A 21357-nucleotide genomic window follows, 5' to 3' on the forward strand; every position below is an offset into this window, starting at 1 on the left:
TGCCTTCTGAATCTCCACCCCCTGGTCATCATTTGGAATGGACAACCTGGAAGGCACTTTGAGGAGTGGAGTAGGTAAATCCAAGGATAACCTTAAAAATGGGGTTATCTGAAAGATCAGTCAGACTTCTGCTATTGTGGGGAGCAACAAACTACCCAACACCTGTATGACTGTCAGTCCTGCCCTGTTCGTTGTACACTTCAAGACTTGATTCAAGCCACTGAAGAGGGAATTTCTGTTGCCCATTTCTGGGCAGACATTGTATGAAACATGTTTTGTGACATAAAATGTATTCTGTTTTATTTGTATATAATACCTTATTTATATTTTTAAGTTTCTCAACACTCTGACACGAAATAAATAAATAAATGTTACAGAAGAGTGCTGAAGGCGAGATGGGTAGATAGGATCATGAATGAAGAAATACTGAATAGAATTTGAGAAGAGATCGATTTGGTTAAATTTGTCCAGAAGAAGATATCGAATTATAGACACCCAAGACTTGTACGGCTGGTTTTTGAGAAAAATGTAGCCGAGAAGAACAGAGGTATGAATACGACAAGCAAATGAGTGCAGATGTAGGATGTAGTAGTTATATAGAAATATAAAGGTTAGCACACGTTAGGGTAGAGCTACGTCAAACCAGTCTATAGACTCATGACTCAAACAACAACGAAAATTAATATAATCTAACAACTTCAGATTGTCTACGGAATATGTTTATCCACTTGAAAGTGTTATTATTTCTCATTCTATGATTTATATTTGTGATGTGTCTGTTTGTTTCCAGTTTTGTTGGAAAAGAAGTAATCTATTTGACATTTTTTCACCACTCTTTACACACAGTTCCAGGTGATGGCTTGCTTACAGTCCAAACGATTAGTTTGCCTTAGAGCACTAGGAAATCAAGGAAATGTAAATGTAAGTAATGAAAAAGAAGTACGCATCGCTCCTCGATTCAGTTACATTTCCTTCGCAATACAGTTTGAAATCGTACTTTTTGTGTACGCAACATCCTTCCGTAACGATAATTTCTTAGACACAATGCTGTGTGAAGTAGAATACTCTACGTTTATTAATTCGATGATTGGTTAGAATGAGCCTTGTTTTCCTCGGAGTTAATTACACACATTTCCAGACAAATTCCAAGCATATCTTCTAACAAGTCGCGCAAATAACAGAGCGGGGCGGCATTTCCTACTAACTACGCTCTATCCTCACTCTGCGGGAACTACTTTACGATGTACTGAAATGTGAAGGGAATGGCTATGCAATCCCCAATGCTTATTAGCCCGTAGGATAGCATAAAAATTCTACGTCACAGAGTTGGTCTAGAAGTGTTATGACGTGATTAGGAATTTACCACTAGGGCGCTGACCTGGCATTTATTACGACGAATTAATATTACTAGCTTTATGTGCGAATTAGTAGTATATTGACGGCTACCAGGTTCGCCAGGAACGTAGGTTCGAATCCGACACAGATACTCGGATTCTTCAAGGCAGAGAAATGTCCATTCATCCCTTCATTTAGGACGATGCTAGCTTGTGAAACATCTCTGGTGATAAATTTGGTATTTATCCGAGAAAATTAAATAATACTAAATCATAGACACCCAACAGATATCCGTTTATCTGTCTGTACCGAAATATGTGGACGATCTCAGAAAAAGTAAGATTCAAAAGAGAAAGATGTGCTGGACATGTGATCAGGATACACATGGAGAGAATGACCAGAGAAGTATGAGAGACAATGGTTAGAACGAGAGGAAAGACGGGAGCGAATAGGGTTATCGAACTCCGAAAGGTTTGGACTGAGATGGGGATCGAGTTCGAAGGGACGGAGACCTGCAGAAATAAATGTACATCAACCATTATGCCGGAGCTTAACGACGGAAAAATGTGGAGGAACAGGGTAGAGAAGACCCGATGGGGAGACCAGAAAAAGTCTCAACTGAAGAACGGGAGAGAAGGAGAGAGAGGTTGAATAGGTTCTAGAAGAGAAAAATAATACCCAATACATGAAAAACCTACCTGTGATCGTACAGAGGCCGTAACGAAAGAAGGAGAATAGGAAAAATAAGCAGAAGCCTTTTGAATATTCAAAGAAAACGAATATTAAGAATCAAGAATCAATGTTCGAAACTTTCAATGAATGACACGCAAAAAAAAGAAAAAACCAACACAAATTCACTTCGGATTGAAAATATGTGAAGAAGAGGCTCTGTTCATGCGTCCAGCACGACGCTTCAGTTACCATACCTCTGGCAACGGATATCACAGAATAATGGTAAATCTATCAACGTGTAATACATTTTTGAAACTATTATCTGTTGTGAATCCGTAGTAAGTGATCGGTTGTCATTATTAAAATGCCGAGCAAAATTAATATTATGATAGCTCGTCATAGCCGGATCGATGTGTGCGTGACCTATACTTCGTCACAACACACAACTGTGATGGAAGCTCTAGAGATCAAAGGAAGAGACTTGGCCTCTGCAGCATAGTAATAAATACATATTTGCAATCCTCCTCAGTGAGGAAACGTCATCTCTTATTATTTCCTTTCCGTGCTTGAGAGTCACATCAAAGGTTCTTCCTGGAATTAGTTGACGGTGATTAACTTCGTGTGTACACCGGGGCTGTGTTTGGAATTGCTTTGGAGGAGGAGATTAACAATTTCTGAGAGAGTTATACGCCCTTGGAGAAGACCTACAAGTTGTCCCCTAAATTACAACCCTAGTTGGAAATTGAGAACAGCTATTATAACTACAATTACGTCTCTAAAATAATTAGAGCCCTGTAGTTGTAGGCAGTAATGGGATAGAGTGCAAACTTACTGAAACGCGTAACAAGTATACTATAGCGTGCACAACCTTTATGCTATGAAATTTGCATAAACTTGAGGGGTACTGCTTGTCAGAACCCCTAGGGTTTATGTTGCCCTCACTGCATTCTGGAAGAACAGGCTGGGCAACACTTCCTAATAAACAAATTAATTTGCATTCTAACTTATTACTGCCTAAAAATCTGGAGAGGGTTTTTGGTTGTTGTGCTCAAGAAAAACGCTATCAGAGGACAAGACAATATCATCATCAAGCAGTCCGTATGCATAGCTGAGAAGTCAGTGTCTTCGCCAATAATCCTAGGGTCCTGGGTTGAATTCGCAGTCGGGTCAGGTATTTTCATTTGTAAATGTTTATTGCCACGGCTCAGGCTTTAATATTCCTGCACATCACACACAACACCTCCCTGCCAATATGCAGTTCCATACACACGGCAGATGCCTGCCAACCTCACCGGAGGGTGTCCCTTACAAAGAATCAACCAGGCTAGCAATAACCATACGAAATTATTATTATGTATGCAAATAAGCCCATTAAAACTACGCAAATTACTTAGGGGCGTGCATTTGCCTTCCTTTTGCACACATTTTTTTCATTCTTTTGCTGTGGGCTTCCTTTCTGTCTTCAGAACAGGTTGTTCCGCTCTTCTTCTTTGGTCTTTCCTCTTTATCAACTTGCCACTTGTGAATTTTGGATCTGTTTTGGACATTTGCTGATGTAATTCTTGACTGTTTCAAATTAGTATCGTGGCACACCGAGTTTGCCTTGTGTTGTACTATTCTAACATCGCATTCTTTGGTGACGTTACAGACATATAAAAGACATGTAATTCGCTTATATTAGACAGATGGCTCCTCTTGCCATCAGAGATTGAGGAAGCACGTCTCTCTTGCTACTCTTTTTCGTTTGCTCTCAGGGAGAGTCAACAATGTCTTGTGTGGAGAAGATGGAAGCGTTGGGCTGTGAAATGATTATGCTAAATTTTAAACGGTATTATAAATGGATTTACAATCTGTCCTACACGACTCTCTATCTAGAGTCAATGTTCATAATTACATAGGACCGTTGGGTTCTATCCTACGAGGTTTAAGGTATTCATATCACTTTTGGTTAGTCATAGTTATGCTGACATTGTGTTCTGAGATTCTTGTTCTGCAGGCTTTTCATTATTAATTTGCTGCAGACCTTATATGCGTCTACTTTTCGTACATTTATTCATACGTGATGGCGGACGGTAAAATCAATCTGTGTGAATGAGGGGCTTGTCTGTGGTTTTGATTTGAGACCTATTATTAGTTTTCTTCGTGTCTACCACTGGCTGAGCTTGTTTGATGTCGACATTGTTTAACGCCAATGCTGTGCATCTCATGTTCGCCTTGGCGAGGCGATATGAATATGTCATGTAGCGTACATACTGCTTGACGGTCACAATTATAACTGGGTGAGCCTGGCCTACTATGCGGCGATCCAGGGTTACGATCTCCGTACTTGAATCAAGCTCGCGAGCCTGTGATTTTGCTTGTCACGATGTACGGATTGTATTGTTACGTATCTTGAGAATCACTACCTATTTGGTCTTGCACATTCTGGTCTCCACGCTGTGCGTGCGTGCGTTTGTGTGGATTGACTGGTTACACTTATGTTATTTTTCCGCATCTCACGAATTTTTTACACCATCATTATTCCTTTTATTACGTTTGTTCTCAGATTTACACGCCCGATTACCTGTTTATTTCAATAGATTTTTCTTTCTGTTTTGTCTATTTAATTGTTAGTTATGCTTATTGGTTTCGTAACTATGGAAACTTCTCAGTCTCCTTGTTTTGTTTTGTTTTCTTTGCCTGGCCTACTTCTCGGTGTTTTTATCTGGGGATGATATCTCTTTGGAGGTAATTGTTGTGTTCGCGTCTTTGAATGTATGATTGGAGTTCAAGTCTAGCATTACCAAATGCTTTGATTGTGTGGTTTTTCACGTAATGTTTCTTTCTTTCACGCGCATCCAACTTTCACATTGGAGAAAGGAACGCTTTGCGTCAAGTGTTAATTTATTTTTCAATGAAAGATTTATTTTGATCACAATTGTTATCACATTTCGTAACGCCTCTGTTGCATCCTCGTTGATGTTTACAAAGCAGAATTCTGTGGTTGAAAAAGAAACCTGACTGCGTGTACAATACGTCTGTGAACGTGAGTACCTTTTTCTCTGTATCCTCTACTTCTTTTGCTGTTTGCATATTAATTTGGATTTCATGTTATGTTAGTAAACCTTATTCTTGTGATCCATATCTTTTATCGTGAGTATATGCCTTTTCTACTTCCTTTCATAAGTTTAAGAGGCACGAATTCAGTCTCTATCGGGTTCGGACCGGTCCACGAGGTAAGTATTTTGTGTGCGTTAGGGCTGGGTGGTGGTGTAGAGTTGAGTTTGTATTTAGCCAATTCATTTCATTGTATCTGTTTTGGCTTTACGCCTGATTTCGTAGAATTCGACTATTTGTTTTGTAAGTCTGTCTGGATGCCGTCCTTTAATATGACCGTAGAATATTAACCTGAGTTTTCCAATGCCACTAAGAATATTTGTATATTGTTTGATTTTTTGTTTGCCTCTAAGTCGGTGTTGTTCGTCGGCAAGTTTTAGGCCTATATATTTTCTTATGATTTCGCGTTCCTGTTTCCTCAGTGTTTTCAATGTCTGCTTTGCTGTTGAAAATTATCGTCTCTGATGCATAAAGAAATTCTGGTTTAATGACTGTATTGAAATATGTTACTTTTGTGTGCTTGGGGTTACATTTGTTGTAGATATTTTGGGTTAATCTGTATGTAGTTTCTGTCTTTCGGCATCTGATGTTTTGCCTTTTGTTTCAAGTTCATTTTCTTTAATTGTTTCACCAAGATACTTAAAACGTTATACTCGCTTAATTTTGCCATATTTTTGTCTCCATAAATTTTGGTGTTTGTTTGTTGCAGGTCAAGTATTCTGTCTTCTCAGAAGATATCTGAAATCTGACTTTTTCCTCAATTTCTTTCAGGAGTTCAATCTGATTTCAGGCTGCTGAAATGTCTCGATTATTATTATTATTATTATTATTATTATTATTATTATTATTATTATTATTATTAAATACACAGAAAGGAGGAAGATGCTGCTGCTATTGATGATGATTATTTTAAGTTGAAATAAAAATGAGCTACTAGTATTCTTTACAAAGGGCCCGAAGAATTGGTAAGCAGGGAAGGGACAAAAACTATGATAAACGTCCAAGGAAGAAGAGATACGAATCTTGGAAGAATGAGAGTGTGGGATAAAAACGTTTGATACTTATTTTTTGTCACGCCTACACAAACACGTCTTATGGTGACGATGCGATAGGAAAGGGCTAGGAGTGGAAATTAAGCGACCGCATTTGCCTTATGGGAAACTACGAAAAACTATCTTCAGGGATACCGATACTGGGGTTCGAACACGCATTATCTCCCGAATACAAACTGACAGATACGTGACCCAAACGAGACATGGGGTATTATATGTTATACAAATGTCGCTATTTAATCATCAGTTAGTTTTGTCCTGGCTTAGAATTTACTACGTAAATGAGCGCTAAATATTCACAGAATTCCGGCTCAAAATGGGAAGTTGGATTTTCTGGTTCCTTGGAAAAGAAAACTTGTGTGTTTTGTGGTAAAAGTCAAGTACAATGACACGTTTTGTTATTTTTATTTATTAAATCACCCTCGTAGCTTGAAATTCTTATACGATTATATAAGAATAACTAAACCATTTAGTTCATCTACATGCAAGGCTGCTTCAGTCCACAGAAAAATATGCAAGTAATTCACTCTTTAATTGCCTGACGTGCTATGACTACTAGTGGTGGATCCATTGGGGATTCAACGAACCTTCGAACGGAGGACTCAGCATAAATACTTTACTAACTTTTGCGACATCTACTACTATAGTCAACAAGTTCGTGTACGGGTGCTTACGACGTAGGCAACACGGTGTACACTCATGTACTAATGTCAATAACTTCTTGGACTGGCGCCTACAATGTAGGCAAAACAGTGGGCACTTATGTACGTAGGATAATCAATATGTTTGTGGACTGGCGCTAACAGTTCAAGGTTAACACAGTATTTTGTCTGCCTCTTAGAATATTTTTCCTGTCGTGGTGATCCTGGTTATTTCGGCTTAATCATATCAAACGTTTCGCTAACGGATTTGCCTTATTTTTGGCAGAACTTGCAATTTTCCCGTTATTAAAACTACGACATTCTCAAGTTCCGCCGCTGACTTTCAACTACCCTTGACAACAGAGAGCGTAGTTCTGTTTATACTGTATGCACGGGACTGTCACTTGCTGGGACTAGTGAAGAAGTGTCACGGCAACATCCTGTGGTACAAACTCTGTGCTGTAGCCCACCACAGTGGCACTAGATGTCCAGTACACGATATTAATATCTCTACTACATATCTTGCTTAAAAGAGAAAGTAACTCCTTATAATATGTACTTTTACATTGGATATTAACAAAGTACATATTTTAAAGTAACATAAATGAGAAACATGATGCTGAGGTGAGATTACCTAGGTTGAGGTACTTCTTGTGAACAGCTTCGTACGCCGTCCACTCGATGTTCTTGAAGCGGTTCCTCTCTTGTCTCACTCCATGGACAAGGTCAGGCTCCTGAGGTTCGTTAGGGTTCCTGAAACAGAACGATGAATATCGTAACTCTTCGGTGCACAATCAAAGTAAAGAAAATCAATTTAAGGAAGCATTTTTTTGTAAACTATTGCAGTTTACACAATGGGTCACTCAATTGAAGGGTTTGTTGGAGCTGCGTTGAAAGGTTCTCTTTCATATTGCTACAGTGCATTATATTTAAGATGACTTAGAATATAAAATGTTTAGATATTTTCAAAACTAAATGGATACAAATGTATCATTGAATCGTGCAGATTACTTTATGGCTGTCTGAAATATATCTTGTGTATAAACTAAACTCCCTGGCGGGCATAGCCCCTCCTGCGGTACGTCGGTGAGGTTACAGCACCAAATGAATGAACGAAGTCCGTACAGGACCAAGCTCACCCACTCTTTGGTCACCACCCTCCAAGGCGACGGCTCAAATCAAGGAAAAGCTTGTGCAGACAACAGCAATGTTCACTTCAAATGTTGCGGTAGTCAGGACGCAGGTATAGCAATCCACTATACTACCAGAGTGAATGAAGGCCAAAGAAAGCCTTCCTGAAGGTCACGACACCAATTGGGAAATCTGGCGATCACTCAACACACCTCGGAATGGTTATTATTTATTTATCGTATGATGTGCTCAGATAGATTATATAAATAAGTATACAATATATACACAATAAATACAAGCAGAAGCCTATAGTTCCAAATCAAGTCCATTGATCCATTTTAAGGCCTCCTCAGTTGCGTTGTGTATGTCCTCCAAAGAACCTTGAAATGCTCTCTGTGGACACTCGGCAATTACGTGGTGCATGGTCTGTGAGGTAGCTCCACAATCACACCCAGAAAACTTCTGCCAGCCTCATTTTTAAAGAGTATAGCCGCATCTTCCTTGATTGACTCTTATCCTGTTTAGAGTCCTCCATTGACGTCTGGGTAGATGGAATCCGAGAGGTTGAACATGGGGTAGAGTCACAAGATGTTGATTGGGAACAGAAGACTGCTGCCAATAGTGTAACCAGGCGTTCGTGATGGAGAACCCAGTTTCTTCCAGTGTAAGTGCAGTGCGCGAGGGTGGAGATCTAGACTTAAGTCGTGGAGGGGCAGGTTTAGTAATATCCTGGTGAACGGGGAGGCTGGAGTCCTGGCTGGTCTTCTTCCACAGTTTTAGAAGTGGTGTGGAGAGATGTAGAATTGAGGAAACCTACAGTGTTCAGATTTCTGTGAGTGAGGGGGAGAGACAGACAATGCTTCACCTGCCTACCTATAAACTCTGCCCATACTCTTGCACATCGCAACAGTTAATGGTAGTCTGTGATAATGCTATGAAAATGGCCAATTTACGGGCGAAGATCATATCATCTGAGATATTGTATTTATACATTTTTCAACTTGAAATTTATAATGGTATCATTTCTTTATAACTTTGTATGCCATTACTTGTGATTCGAGTAAATAAATAACAGTTTGGATCCTCTATTCGAGTTTGTCGAATATCTTCGTAAAAGAGTTTGATTCGTGATAAAAGTAAATAGACGAATATTTTACAGGCCGTTCCTCAAAACAAGCCTGGATGGAGAAAAATGTTGGGGATCATTTAGCCATGAAAATGAAGAAAAGTGGGATTTGCCCTTTGCATTTTACTAAATGTGCAGAAAAAGTGGAGTCGGGTGTGTTGTGCACACGGCTGTGAAGGTTGTGCCGAAGACGAAGAAAGGAAACTCGATTTACAGTTATAACCATCATAAAATATCAAAGCCATTAAACAAAAGAGATGTTTATGCCACTTCGGAATATACAGGCTCACTTGTAATGCCAGTAAAATTATTTACATAGGAAGAAATCAGCGGACACTAACTCAGTGATACCAAGAACATTTTCAGGCTATAAAACACAACTGATATTGAGCTTTTGGAGAATATGTTCTTATTAATCATAATTTTCAAGCCATTGAGAAAGACATAAAATTCATTTTTATGGTAATTTCGGTACAGAGTTAAATATCCACGAAAATATTGAAATACTAGCAAATGTACCCGTGCTTCGCTACGGTATTCTACATTGTATACCGATTTCTGCGTAAATTACTGTAAAGGCAGTGAGTAAGACTATATTAAATTGCACCTACAAACTAACTTCACCATCAGACGCCTCGTTCAGTGTTCTACATGGTTGCTCCTATGACATTTTCCCGCATATCCTATATTTATGGGTTAGATTCAGTTAGTCACTGAATGGGGTGATATTTGGTACATATTACTTTATTTTTGTGCTACTCATGTGACCCTGGAATCATAAAATTTGGCGAAGATATGACCACTAGTCATGTCAATGTGAGTGCCCAATGTCACGATTGCATCTTTCCTATAAGTGTGCCAAACAATAACATACAGGTGTAAAAAATTACAAAATAAACTTGAACTCGATAAATGCAGTACTATTTAACGAATAAGGGATAGAGATACGACAAAATGTCATAGGCCCAAAGTTGTTGATCTCTCCAAATTGAAACGTGATTCTTTTGTGATACGACTTACGGTTTAGCCACCAATTATTCCGAAAGGAAGGTCTGAACCGTCGTTAAAACTGCTTCAATATTCAGATATTTTCCGGGGCCAAAAGTTATACATTTGCAGAGCTTGGAAGTTGTATTTCCTCCAAAAAAAGATTGTCCAGGTTTCGTGATTAGCACTCGCATATATACGGTGTAATTAAGGAAGAAAGTAATACAGTTGAGAAAGTTGAAAGTAATAGAAAATAGGATTATAACTGAGGATAGCGGGATGAGTACAAATATGTAAATTCCAAGTCCATGTATTGGAAAATCAAATGCCCCTCAATAAATTATGCTGGTGTGCGTTATGGATATAAGAAAGCGGTAACAGAGGAGAATTTTAGGCGCAGGGATTCTAAGGTACTTGCTAGGAGCTTTACGTCGCACCGACACAGATAGGTCTTATGGCGACGATGGGACAGGAAAGGCCTAGGAGTTGGAAGGAAGCGGCCGTGGCCTTAATTAAGGTACAGCCCCAGCATTTGCCTGGTGTGAAAATGGGAAACCACGGAAAACCATTTTCAGGGCTGCCGATAGTGGGATTCGAACCTACTATCTCCCGGATGCAAGCTCACAGCCGCGCGCCTCTACGCGCACGGCCAACTCGCCCCGTGATTCTAAGGTAAACAGATAAGAAGGTGACTAACGGTGTTATTACTTGAGTTATTCGAGGACGGTTATAACCTCCAACGATATTCCGCCAATATCCCGCAGAATGTCCGATTGACGCCTCTCTTGCCTTCTACCCAAGGAACAAGCACGAATTTGAAGGAATGATGAGGAAAATGGCATTACGTTACTTCCCTGCTGGCATGCAGTCTGAGACGTTGCCATGGTAACCTGTAGGTTCGTTGTCGGTCTGTCGGTCACTCAATGCAAAGCATGATACCCGCAGAAAATAGTACATTTCTTCGTCCTTTGAAGAGTAAGGCAAATTATGAACATAACGAAAGTTGTTTATAATGAAGATGCGTTTCACACACGGTCCACGGAGTTTACAGAAAATTAATAGTATAAGAGAAAATGGAGGAAAACCGTTCTGGTTTTCCTATAAATCCCCCGTCTATTCAAAGATATTAAAATGGTATGCATATCGAAACTTTCCTCGGGATGAGTATACTCTAAATATGAAGTTTGGTTGATGAGATCCCTCCAGCCGTTTCGCTGTGATTGTGGAACAATCTGACAAACAGACAAACTGACAGGAAAAATAAAAACCACCGATACGGTCTTGAATTGACCTAAAATGGATAAATGTCTGAAAAATGGGCCAAAAAAACGAAATTACAGACAGCGGACCCCCTACAAATTTATTTATATAGATTAGGATGGACACGTCTACCAGTGCAGACCTTTATTTCGAGAGCTACTGCTTTGAAACTGTACGACATATCTACAAACGGACTTCACCAATAGACGCCTCATTCAGTGTTCTACATGGCTGGTCCCATGACATCTTCTCGTATCTCCTACATTTATGGTTTGATTGAGTTAGAGTCAATGAATGGGGTGAAATTTTGTACAGTTTTCACATAATACTTAATATTCTTGATACTCATGTGACAGCTAGAATCATAAAATTTGGCTATCGCTTGGCCACTGGTCATGTCAATGTGCGTGCAGAATGTCATGATTCTATCTTTCCTATAAGTGTGACAAAATGATACCATATACGTGTAAAAATACAAAATTAAATTGAAATCGACAAATACAGCTCTATTTAACGTATAAGGGATAGAAAAACGACAAAAAGTCATAGGACCAAAGTTGTAGATCTCTCCAAAATGAAACGCGATTGTGCTTTCTGATTTGTGATACGACTTACCGATTAGCCACCAATTATCCCGAAACAAACGTCTGCACCGTCGTTAAAATTGCATCCATATTTCGATATTTTCCGGAGACAAATGTTATACATTTGCATGGCTCAAAGAAAAGGTGTCCAGCTTTCGGGATTAGCACTCGCATACAAACGGAGTAATTAAGGAAGAAATTAATACAGCTAAGAAGGCTGACTTTAATAGAAAATGGATTATAACTGAGGATAGCCGGATGACGACAAATATGTAAATCCAAGTGAATGTATTGGAAAATAAAACGCCCCTCAATAAATTATACTGGTGTGAGTTATGGATATGGTCCCGGGCTATAATCCTGTTCACAGGCTGAAACCCGCATGCGCTGTTGTGCTCCTTGATGCCTGTATCTATGCTAACGGAGGGCATTTTGAGAATTTCATCCAAGGCAGAGTTTCACTTGTTACGTTCTGTCCCTGCGAGTTTCCCATGATTAATGTAGAGTTGTAGAAACTAAGTTCAAAACTAAGTCTATAATGAAGACCTTATAATAATAATAATAATAATAATAATAATAATAATAATAATAATAATAATAATAATAATAATAATAATAATAATAATAATAATAATAATAATAATAATAATAATAATAATAATAATAATAAAAATAATAATAATAATTTAAAATGAAATATTATACAACTACTGCAGAAGTATAATAGAAGTGTGCGGTGTGACGTTTTCTTGCTGTCATGTTAGAAATGTCGTTAATGACATTAAGGTAAACCTCTTTGTCTTCTTCGCATCAGAGGAGAGAAAGCAAATAAATGAAAGCGACGGCGTGAAATTATCTGCAGCCGCAGAGAGAGAGAGAGAGAGGGAAAGAGAGATGGAAGAAGTAGTTTAAGATGGATTAGAGAATTACACGAGACATTTATATACTTAGTGAGTTTATGCGGAGTAGCTCGGCTCATCCGATAATCTTGGATCAAAGGAGTTTGCAGTGGTGGGAGGATTATTAAGCTTCTTTCTTCTCTATTATTATTGTCCCTGAGGAAATCAACGTGTGTGGTTGGGATAAGATCTGGTGAACCTGTGGGTCATATTTGGAGTCTCAAACAAACTGTTTTGTCGATAATTGTCAGTGCTTGTTTGAGGGTAAGTAAGCTGGGCTACGTAACTCATTCGGCAGTGAGCTGAAGTTCGTGGCTTCGATTCTAACTCGGTTTAGTCGTATTTCAAGGTGCTAATACGTTAGCCTCGTGTCGATAGATTTTTGGCATGTAATAATAACTCAAGCGGGACAAGATTTCGGCGCTTCGGTGTCTCTGAAGTCTATGAAATTTGTTAGGAGGACCTTACATCTAATAATATAACAAACAAATTTGCCTCTTTTAATGCTCGAAAACAAAAGGGCGGTGTTCGTTCCAATTTACGCATCGCCTAGTTTGTTATTACACCGATAGATTGTGCACATGTGAACATGTCAGAAAATCAGAACTTTGCCACAGGTAAATTCGCAAAAAATAGCACAGTTAATGAACGACTATTTTCGGCAGAAAATAAGTGTAAAATCTCAATAGTAAAGGACTTTCTGCACACAAGCCAAGGAGGTTCTTGGACGACTGGCAGGTAAAAGCTTACTCTGTGCATAACCTTGCCTTTAAGTGGTTATCTCTTTGCGCTCAGGAATTAACATGGTACTCAATTTTTGTTGCAGGCTGAGTGGACTTTGGAGCAACGTTCCTCTCAAGAAGTGGAAAACTCATTTCTACATTCTTGGACCTGCCGATGGGGAACCAAACCCACGTCCTTCCAAGTGAACCCTTCTTGTCTCTTCCCTCTCGGCCAGGAAGCCGGTAGGAAATCCGTACAGTGATCCATTTTCCTCCTCCATTCGCCGGTTTATGCGTACAGCTTCATCCATCGAGTTCATTCCTACATTAGCCTTTATATCCTCATTCCGAGTACCCTCCTGCCATTGTTCCCACCTGTTTGTACCAGCATTCATTCTTGCTACTTTGATGTCTGTTACTTCTAACTTATGAATAAGATATCCTGAGTCCACCCAGCTTTCACTCCCGTAAATCAAAGTTGGCCTGAAAACAGACCGATGTAAAGATAGTTTCCTCTGGGAGCTGACTTCCTTCTTACAGAATACTGCTGATCGCAACTGCGAGCTCACTGCATTAGCTTTACTACAGCTTGATTCAATCTCACTTACTATATTACCATCCTGGGAGAACACACAACAAATAAAGAAACATTGTTTTATTTCAACAGCATTCCTTAAATTCGAAGTTAATCACCACAATTATTCAAGCATTTCTCGTATCATGAAAGCAGTATTTCCTTCCCTTGTCGGTACAAAGTAAAGTTCTGTTCGCCGAACACGTCCAATTGATCCAGCGTTAAAACCTTTGTTCTCCCGCACCATTTCATCAGTGCCATTCGCGAATGCGTCTCATGTTATTGGAGAGCCACTCAGAGCGTCTGCAAGTTCCGGTATCACTTCTACAGAGATCACTGTCAATCACTCAAATGTAGAGCATGAAACAGGTAGAAAACAATTTTTCCGTCATTTGAAATGTAAGCGAAATTATGAACATAACTAAAGTTGTTCATAATGAACGGAAGTTTCACATATAGCGCACGGATTTTACAGAAAAATAGTGTAAGAGAAAATGGAAGAAAAGTGGTCTCGTTTTCCTATAAACCCCAAGTCTATTCCGCGATTTTGACTTCATATGCACATGAAAACCTTCCTCTGGATGAGTATACTCTAAATATGAAGTTTGGTCGAGATCTATCGAGGCCATTTCTCCGTGATGGTGGAACAGACAGACAGACAGACAGACAGACAGACAGACAGACAGACAGACAGACAGACAGACAGACAGACAGACAGACAGACAGACAGACAGACAGACAGACAGACAGACAGACAGACAGACAGACAGACAGACAGACAGACAGACAGACAGACAGACAGACAGACAGACAGACAGACAGACAGACAGACAGACAGACAGACAGACAGACAGACAGCGGACCCCTACAACTTTATTTATGTCGATTTGATTCACATACCTTCTATATCAGAACAGAACTTTATACAACCTGTAAATATCGAAGATGTTTGTCTTTGATAATATTCCGGCCAGAGTTCCATTTTCTAGTCTAACTTAGACTACCAGGCTTTCTCACATTAGTGATGAGAATACCATCCGTGTCATGACGTAACTCGCTTCAATACAGCATTCGCTCCTCCATTACCGTAATTTGCAAGCGTACACAACAATGCACTACACCGAGCATGTCTTTGATGTTTATACTCTTTGGTGCTAACACCACAAGGTTTAAACGTAGCATAAACCCTTGCTTCAATGCTGTTCTGTTGTAAACAATTACTATGGACCTGAGTTAATTAATGGATCCAATGTTCTGTTTCTCTTACGATCCTTAACATTAAGATTTCCCATCACTTCCTGCACGCCGCATTAAATATTATGTCTCTCTGAATCACTTGATTACGGGTCTGCATGGCAAAATCGAAATCATCACTTTGTGGAAGTAAATTGTTGATTGAAATGATTGAAATGGAAAGTGAGGAATTATTTATCCTATCACTACGGAAAGTTTATCCCCGTTTACCACTAACTTCATTAGAATACTTTACACATTTCAAGAAGCTTGATCTCTGAGATTTTACATGCAAAAGTACGCAGTTCCTACTCTTCAGGAGAGCTATGAATTTTAGGTAAATAGAATTAAATAAAGCATGTGAATATATTCTTTCTTTATTACTAACAATTACAATCCATTTCTTAACCATCGTTATCCGGTCGATTAAATTAGTAGTTTTCCTCTTTCTGCCACTACGAGCGCTAATGTGAGTCAGTGCATTGTTTCACTTGAGCACCACTACGAGCGCTAATGTGAGTCAATGCAGAGTTTCACTTAAGCACCACTACGAGCGCTAATGTGAGTCAATGCAGAGTTTCACTTAAGCACCACTACGAGCGCTAATGTGAGTCAATGCAGAGTTTCACTTAAGCACCACTACGAGCGCTAATGTGAGTCATGCAGAGTTTCACTTAAGCACCACTACAAGCGCTAATGTGAGTCATGCAGAGTTTCACTTAATCACCACTACGAGCGCTAATGTGAGTCAATGCAGAGTTTCACTTAAGCCCTTATAACTACATTCGGTGTGGACATTTTTTAAAAATGCCTGAGGGTATTGAAGCACGGAGCACATTACAGATAGAAGTATATAAATACGTTAATATAGATAGGATTTCAATGAAAAAGAGAATTATCTTTTTCTGGGCACTCTAGCCCTTCAACTTTCGGTACAATTGAGAAAATAGCTTAATTTTACATTTATCGTAGTATGGTGACCCGTTCTTTGTCGCTACGAAATGTTTTCAACATGAAAATCCTCAGCCTGTTTCCACTCATTTGACCGGTCAGTAATGGGATCAATGAAGCCCCCATCCAGCGGCGAGGTTAGGAATTGTGACGGCTACCGAAGCCTGTCGCCCTCTTCCGGGGCAATGATTAATGACTGACAGATGAAATGAAATGATATTGGAGAGTGCTGCTGGAATGAAAGATGACAGGGAAAACCGGAGTGCCAGCAAAAAACCTGCCCCGCCTCCTGTTTGTGCAGCACAAATCTCACATGGAGTGACCGGGATTTGAACCACAGAACCCAGCGGTGAGATGTTGCCACGAAGGCTATTGTGTTTCTACATATCTTACGAAATGATAAGCTATGCTACAAATAATCCTGTCTTTGTTGCTACTTGTTTAAAACAGGACTAACACATTGAACAATAGGAAAGGGCTAGGAGTGGGAAGGAGGCGGCCATGCCTTAATTATGGTACAAGCCCAGCATTTGTCTGGTGTGAACATGGGAAACCACGGAGAACGGTGGGAAAAATTCCTTGTCCAATAATTTTATGAATTGATATTTTCACCCAAGGTTCACCATGAGTAGAATCAGAGATTATATATTTTTTGGGATGATCTGTTCTGTATAGAACAATATATGTTACTGGTAACTGCAAAAAATCCTCGCCAAATTTGTGAGATGGGTAGTAAAAGGGGTGTAAAGACAGGTTGTAAGTTTCAGCATGAGGAAGAGTCCTGTCCGTTTCAGTTACTGTTTTGATGGGGGTGAAAGTACATCTTGGGAATCATTGTAAGTAGCTAGGTGTTAATATAATCAAAGATATTCATTAATGAGTTTGTAAATGAAAGTATATCTTCACATACTTATGAGGCTGCTGGTGGTGGTGATTATTGTTTTATGAGGAAGTACAAATGGGCAACCGTCTTCTGTATAACACTAGTCGGAGAGAAAAAATCGGGTCTGACACTTCGAAAAAGGATATTGGTCAAATAAAGGGAAATGCCACGAAGGGCATGAGAATGAAAGACTCCCTAGCCCTCGCAGCCTAATAGCGTCGGGGTCAGAAAATAACTAAAGTTGACCAAGTGTAGTCGGATAGGATAGATGGAAGTGAGGAATCTGGAACTGGAAGCAATGCCAGTCGCCAAACCACGCTCCCAAGTTATGAGCCTCTGGGGAACTTTTAAGTCAATTCTTACGACAGGCAGGGGATACTGTGGGTATTATTCTACCACCTCCACCCACAGGGGGTCATTATGAGGGTATTTAGGGGTTATATTAAGGATATGAAGGTGAGGGCGTTAAAGTCAATGGTAATGCTCCAAATTAGTGCATGGTTTCAGTGTAGGGGACCCTAACGACGATTACGTAATTATAGAACTGGAAAGGATCCAAAAGAAAGCACCACGATTTGTCCTGGGTGATTTCCTAGAAAAGAGTGTTTTTTCAGAAATGTTCCTAACTTTGGGCTGCGAAGACTTGACAGTTAGCAGACGAGCTGTTCGACTTCCCCAGCTGTCAGTGGAGAGTTGACGTTGAATGAAATTAGTAGACGAATAAGCTTGAGTGGTGCTTTAATAGGTCCGCCTCTATGGTGTAGTGGTTAGTGTGATTAGCTGCCACCCCTGGAGGCGCGGGTTCGACTCCTTGCTCTGCCAAGAAATTTGAAAAGTGGTACGAGGGCTGGAATGGTGTCCACTCAGCGTCGGGAGGTCAACTGAGTAGAGGTGGGTTCGATTCCCACCTCAGCCATTCTGGAAGTGGTTTTCTGTGGTTCCCACTTCTCCTCCAGGCAAATGCCGGGATGGTACATAACTAAAGGGAAGGCCGCTTCCTTCCCTCTTCCTTTTCCCATCCCCCGCAAGGCCCCTGTTCAGCATAGCAGGTGAGACCGCTTGGGCGAGGTACTGGCCATCCTCCCCTGTTTCATCCCCCGACCCAGAGAATGAAGCCCAGGACACTGCCCTTAAGACGGTAGAGGTGGGATCCTTTGCTGAGACCGAGGGAAAAACCTACCCTGGAGGGTAAACAGATAAAGAAGACGAAGATCACAATATGAAGATAAAGTTGGAATTCAACAGGAAAATTTGGGGCAAATATTCGCTTGTAGGAAGAAGAATTAAGTGCTGGAGTAATTTAGTAAGGGAAACATTCGATTAATTTCTAAGTTCTGAAAAAAATTAGGAAAAGACTAGGTATTGATACGGAATCTACCATCTTGGCACTTCACTTTTTTTGCTCCCTCTTTCCACAACGACCTATCATTATATTTATCCATTTATGTGTTCCTCTTCCTGTTCATCTCTGCCTGAATCAAATCAAGTCATTTATAGATTATTTACATTTGTCTCTTCCTTCCCATTCCTTAAGTTTCGAATGTTTGCAGCCTGATTTTATACAGGTTGTTACCTGAAAATTCACATTCATTATCCGGGATTCAAAAGCTTGGCCGCCTTGGCGGAAAGCGAGCACAAAAAGAAAGTGCTACCTCATTTAAGGAACGGACGGACTTGTTAGCCTAAAATACGTCACGGTCCAGAAGAGAAACTAATGCCTGTCGTACAGCACCAAATTTTTCTTTGAATCCAATACTTCACAAGAAAATTTGTCAAATCTTGTCAAAGAATGTTCAAAATTGGTGAGGGTAGGGCAAAATTTTGAAAGATTTGCAGGGTTTGAAAGCATTTTGTTTTAACATGGAGGAAAGGCAAACTGGAGTTGTGGATTGTGGACTAGAGGAGAAACGCGCAATATACCACAATTTACATGGCGAAAATATCAATGTTGTTTTCTTCAATTTACTGCCATAACATCGTTTGCGGAGGTTATATTACATTGCATTTACTCAAATAAATTGAGTAAAAGTGATAGCACTGCAACGGAAATTCGTATCTTATTACATGAAAACATATAAGGAATTAAATAATAACTAGAGCACCCGCCTTGTTCCGCAGAATTCTTTATAAATATGTCAGATAACTCGTCTATGGAGGACATAAAATACAGACTAGCACAAGCAAGGAAGAGCTTTCTTAAGAAAAGAAATTTGCTCACTTCAAACTTTGATATCGGAATTAGAAAGATGTTTTTGAAGACTTTCGTGTGGAGCGTGGCATTGAAACATGGGCGATAACTAGCTCAGAAAGAAAGAGAATAGAAGCTTTTGAAATGTGGTGTTACAGAAGAATGCTGAAGGTGAGATGGATAGATCGAATCACGAATGAAGAGATATTGAATCGAATTGGTGAGAGGAGATCGATGTGGCTAAATTTGAAGAGAAGAAGAGATAGAATGATAGGACACATCTTAAGGCACCCAGGACTTGTTCAGTTGGTTTTTGAAGGAAGTGTAGGTGGTAAGAACGGTAGGGGTAGACCAAGGTATGAATATGACAAGCAGATTAGAGCAGATGTAGGATGCAATAGTTACGTAGAAATGAAAAGGTTAGCACAGGATAGGGTGGCATGGAGGGCTGCACCAAACCAGTCTATGGACTGATGACTCAAACAACAACAACTCGTCTTGATATGCCAGTCGCAGTCATATTATTTTGTCTGCCCGAAACATAGTAACTGATTCATTTTATTACACTGTGCATCGACCATTCGGACGTATCTGCATCTTAACATTATTCAAACGATGTTAGCGTAACATACAATTGCCCGTGACTGAAAACCTTCCCTCTGTACGTACGTAGACTGTTTTCTCTTAGCAGTTATTACGAACGTTCTGCCATCTGTTGAGCATATTTAAAAGCTGAGGAAGGTCAGAGAATCAAAGAGTACCTCGCAGAGAACCGTACTCTTCCATGATCAGAGGAAGTGTAAACTCTCTGGCTTAACTGGTAGTTATCAAACTTGGCTGCATGAAATGGCATTACTAAGGATTAAAATCACATATCAGAATATTACTGAAAGTATTAGTCGCTTAGCAACCTGTTATGTACAGAATGTATTGCGGGTTGGGGTAAACATTCGCTTGCAATTATTGGAGTGATAATTCAATGATTTGATTTTATGATTACTCAAAGGAGGCTAACCTTAGAAACCTATCATTGTCTCATGATTCACCGGCAGGTAATTCCGAAGAAAATGAAACAGAAATGAAGGAAATCGGTCCAGTAGAATGGACGGAAGGATTTACTAAATATATTTTTAGTATACTCTTTTAATAATACAAATATTTCATAAACTGTAAATAGACTCGAAGCATTATATGCCGGATAATGTTTAACATTTTGAACACACAACCTGCTTGAAAAACTGGCAATTAATGAAAGGACAATTATCGGAAAAGTTATTGGTCCCATTCTCAAAGATCGGAGAAACTAGGAAATACACACCCACACCGAAAAAATATCAAGCGTAATCTGGAAAAGGAAACATTTTTATGCTCACCTCTTCAGATTGCCAGCTGAAAGAATCTGTAAACGTGTGTCGTCCTACTTCAGAAGTCTCAAAATGATTTCGCCTTGGTTGGTGGACATGCGATAAGGATCTTTTAAAGTATGAAATCACGGAAATGGACATTCAGCTCAGAGCACCACTCAGACACAGACTGAGACAGGTTCATCAAGAAGTAGTACCAACTCGACTCAATCATATCCATTCTGCTGCGTGGAAGAAAGAACACTCCGAAAGGATGAAAACCTGGTGGGTCCGCAAGAAGAAGAAACAGTTGAGATCTCGCGGTCCTTAGTGGCCCTAACCATGAATAATAATAATAATAATAATAATAATAATAATAATAATAATAATAATAATAATAATAACCGTGCCCGGTCAGCTTGCGTGGGGGCCTAGCTCTGAACTGAGTAGGAGTTAGGCATAACTCTATGTAAGACACTGGGGTGGGGGCCCTCAACCCCGACACGGCGGGGCACTAATTTTGAACAGGAAAACTGATCTAGAAAATATTCAGAAAAAGGAACGCAAGATCATTAGAAAAATTTTAGTCCCAAAACTCGTAGATGAACAGTACCGCCTTAGAGGGAAACAGGAAATCAAACAATTTTCTAACATTCACAGCGACATCAGAAAACGCAGAT

General features: G+C 39.7%; 1 protein-coding gene across 1 annotated transcript in view; it reads right to left on the bottom strand.

Annotated features, from left to right (window-relative positions):
* Positions 1-21357, bottom strand: part of Nlg3 (Neuroligin 3) — a 639972-nt gene that overhangs the window by 55649 nt on the left and 562966 nt on the right. The window contains exon 6 of the mRNA XM_068230271.1: positions 7431-7549. Within this exon, the coding sequence (XP_068086372.1) occupies positions 7431-7549 (119 nt within the window). The remainder of the gene's footprint in view (positions 1-7430; positions 7550-21357) is intronic.

Source organism: Anabrus simplex, chromosome 14 (assembly GCF_040414725.1).
Source record: "Anabrus simplex isolate iqAnaSimp1 chromosome 14, ASM4041472v1, whole genome shotgun sequence".
NCBI classification, from domain to species: Eukaryota; Metazoa; Arthropoda; class Insecta; order Orthoptera; family Tettigoniidae; genus Anabrus; species Anabrus simplex.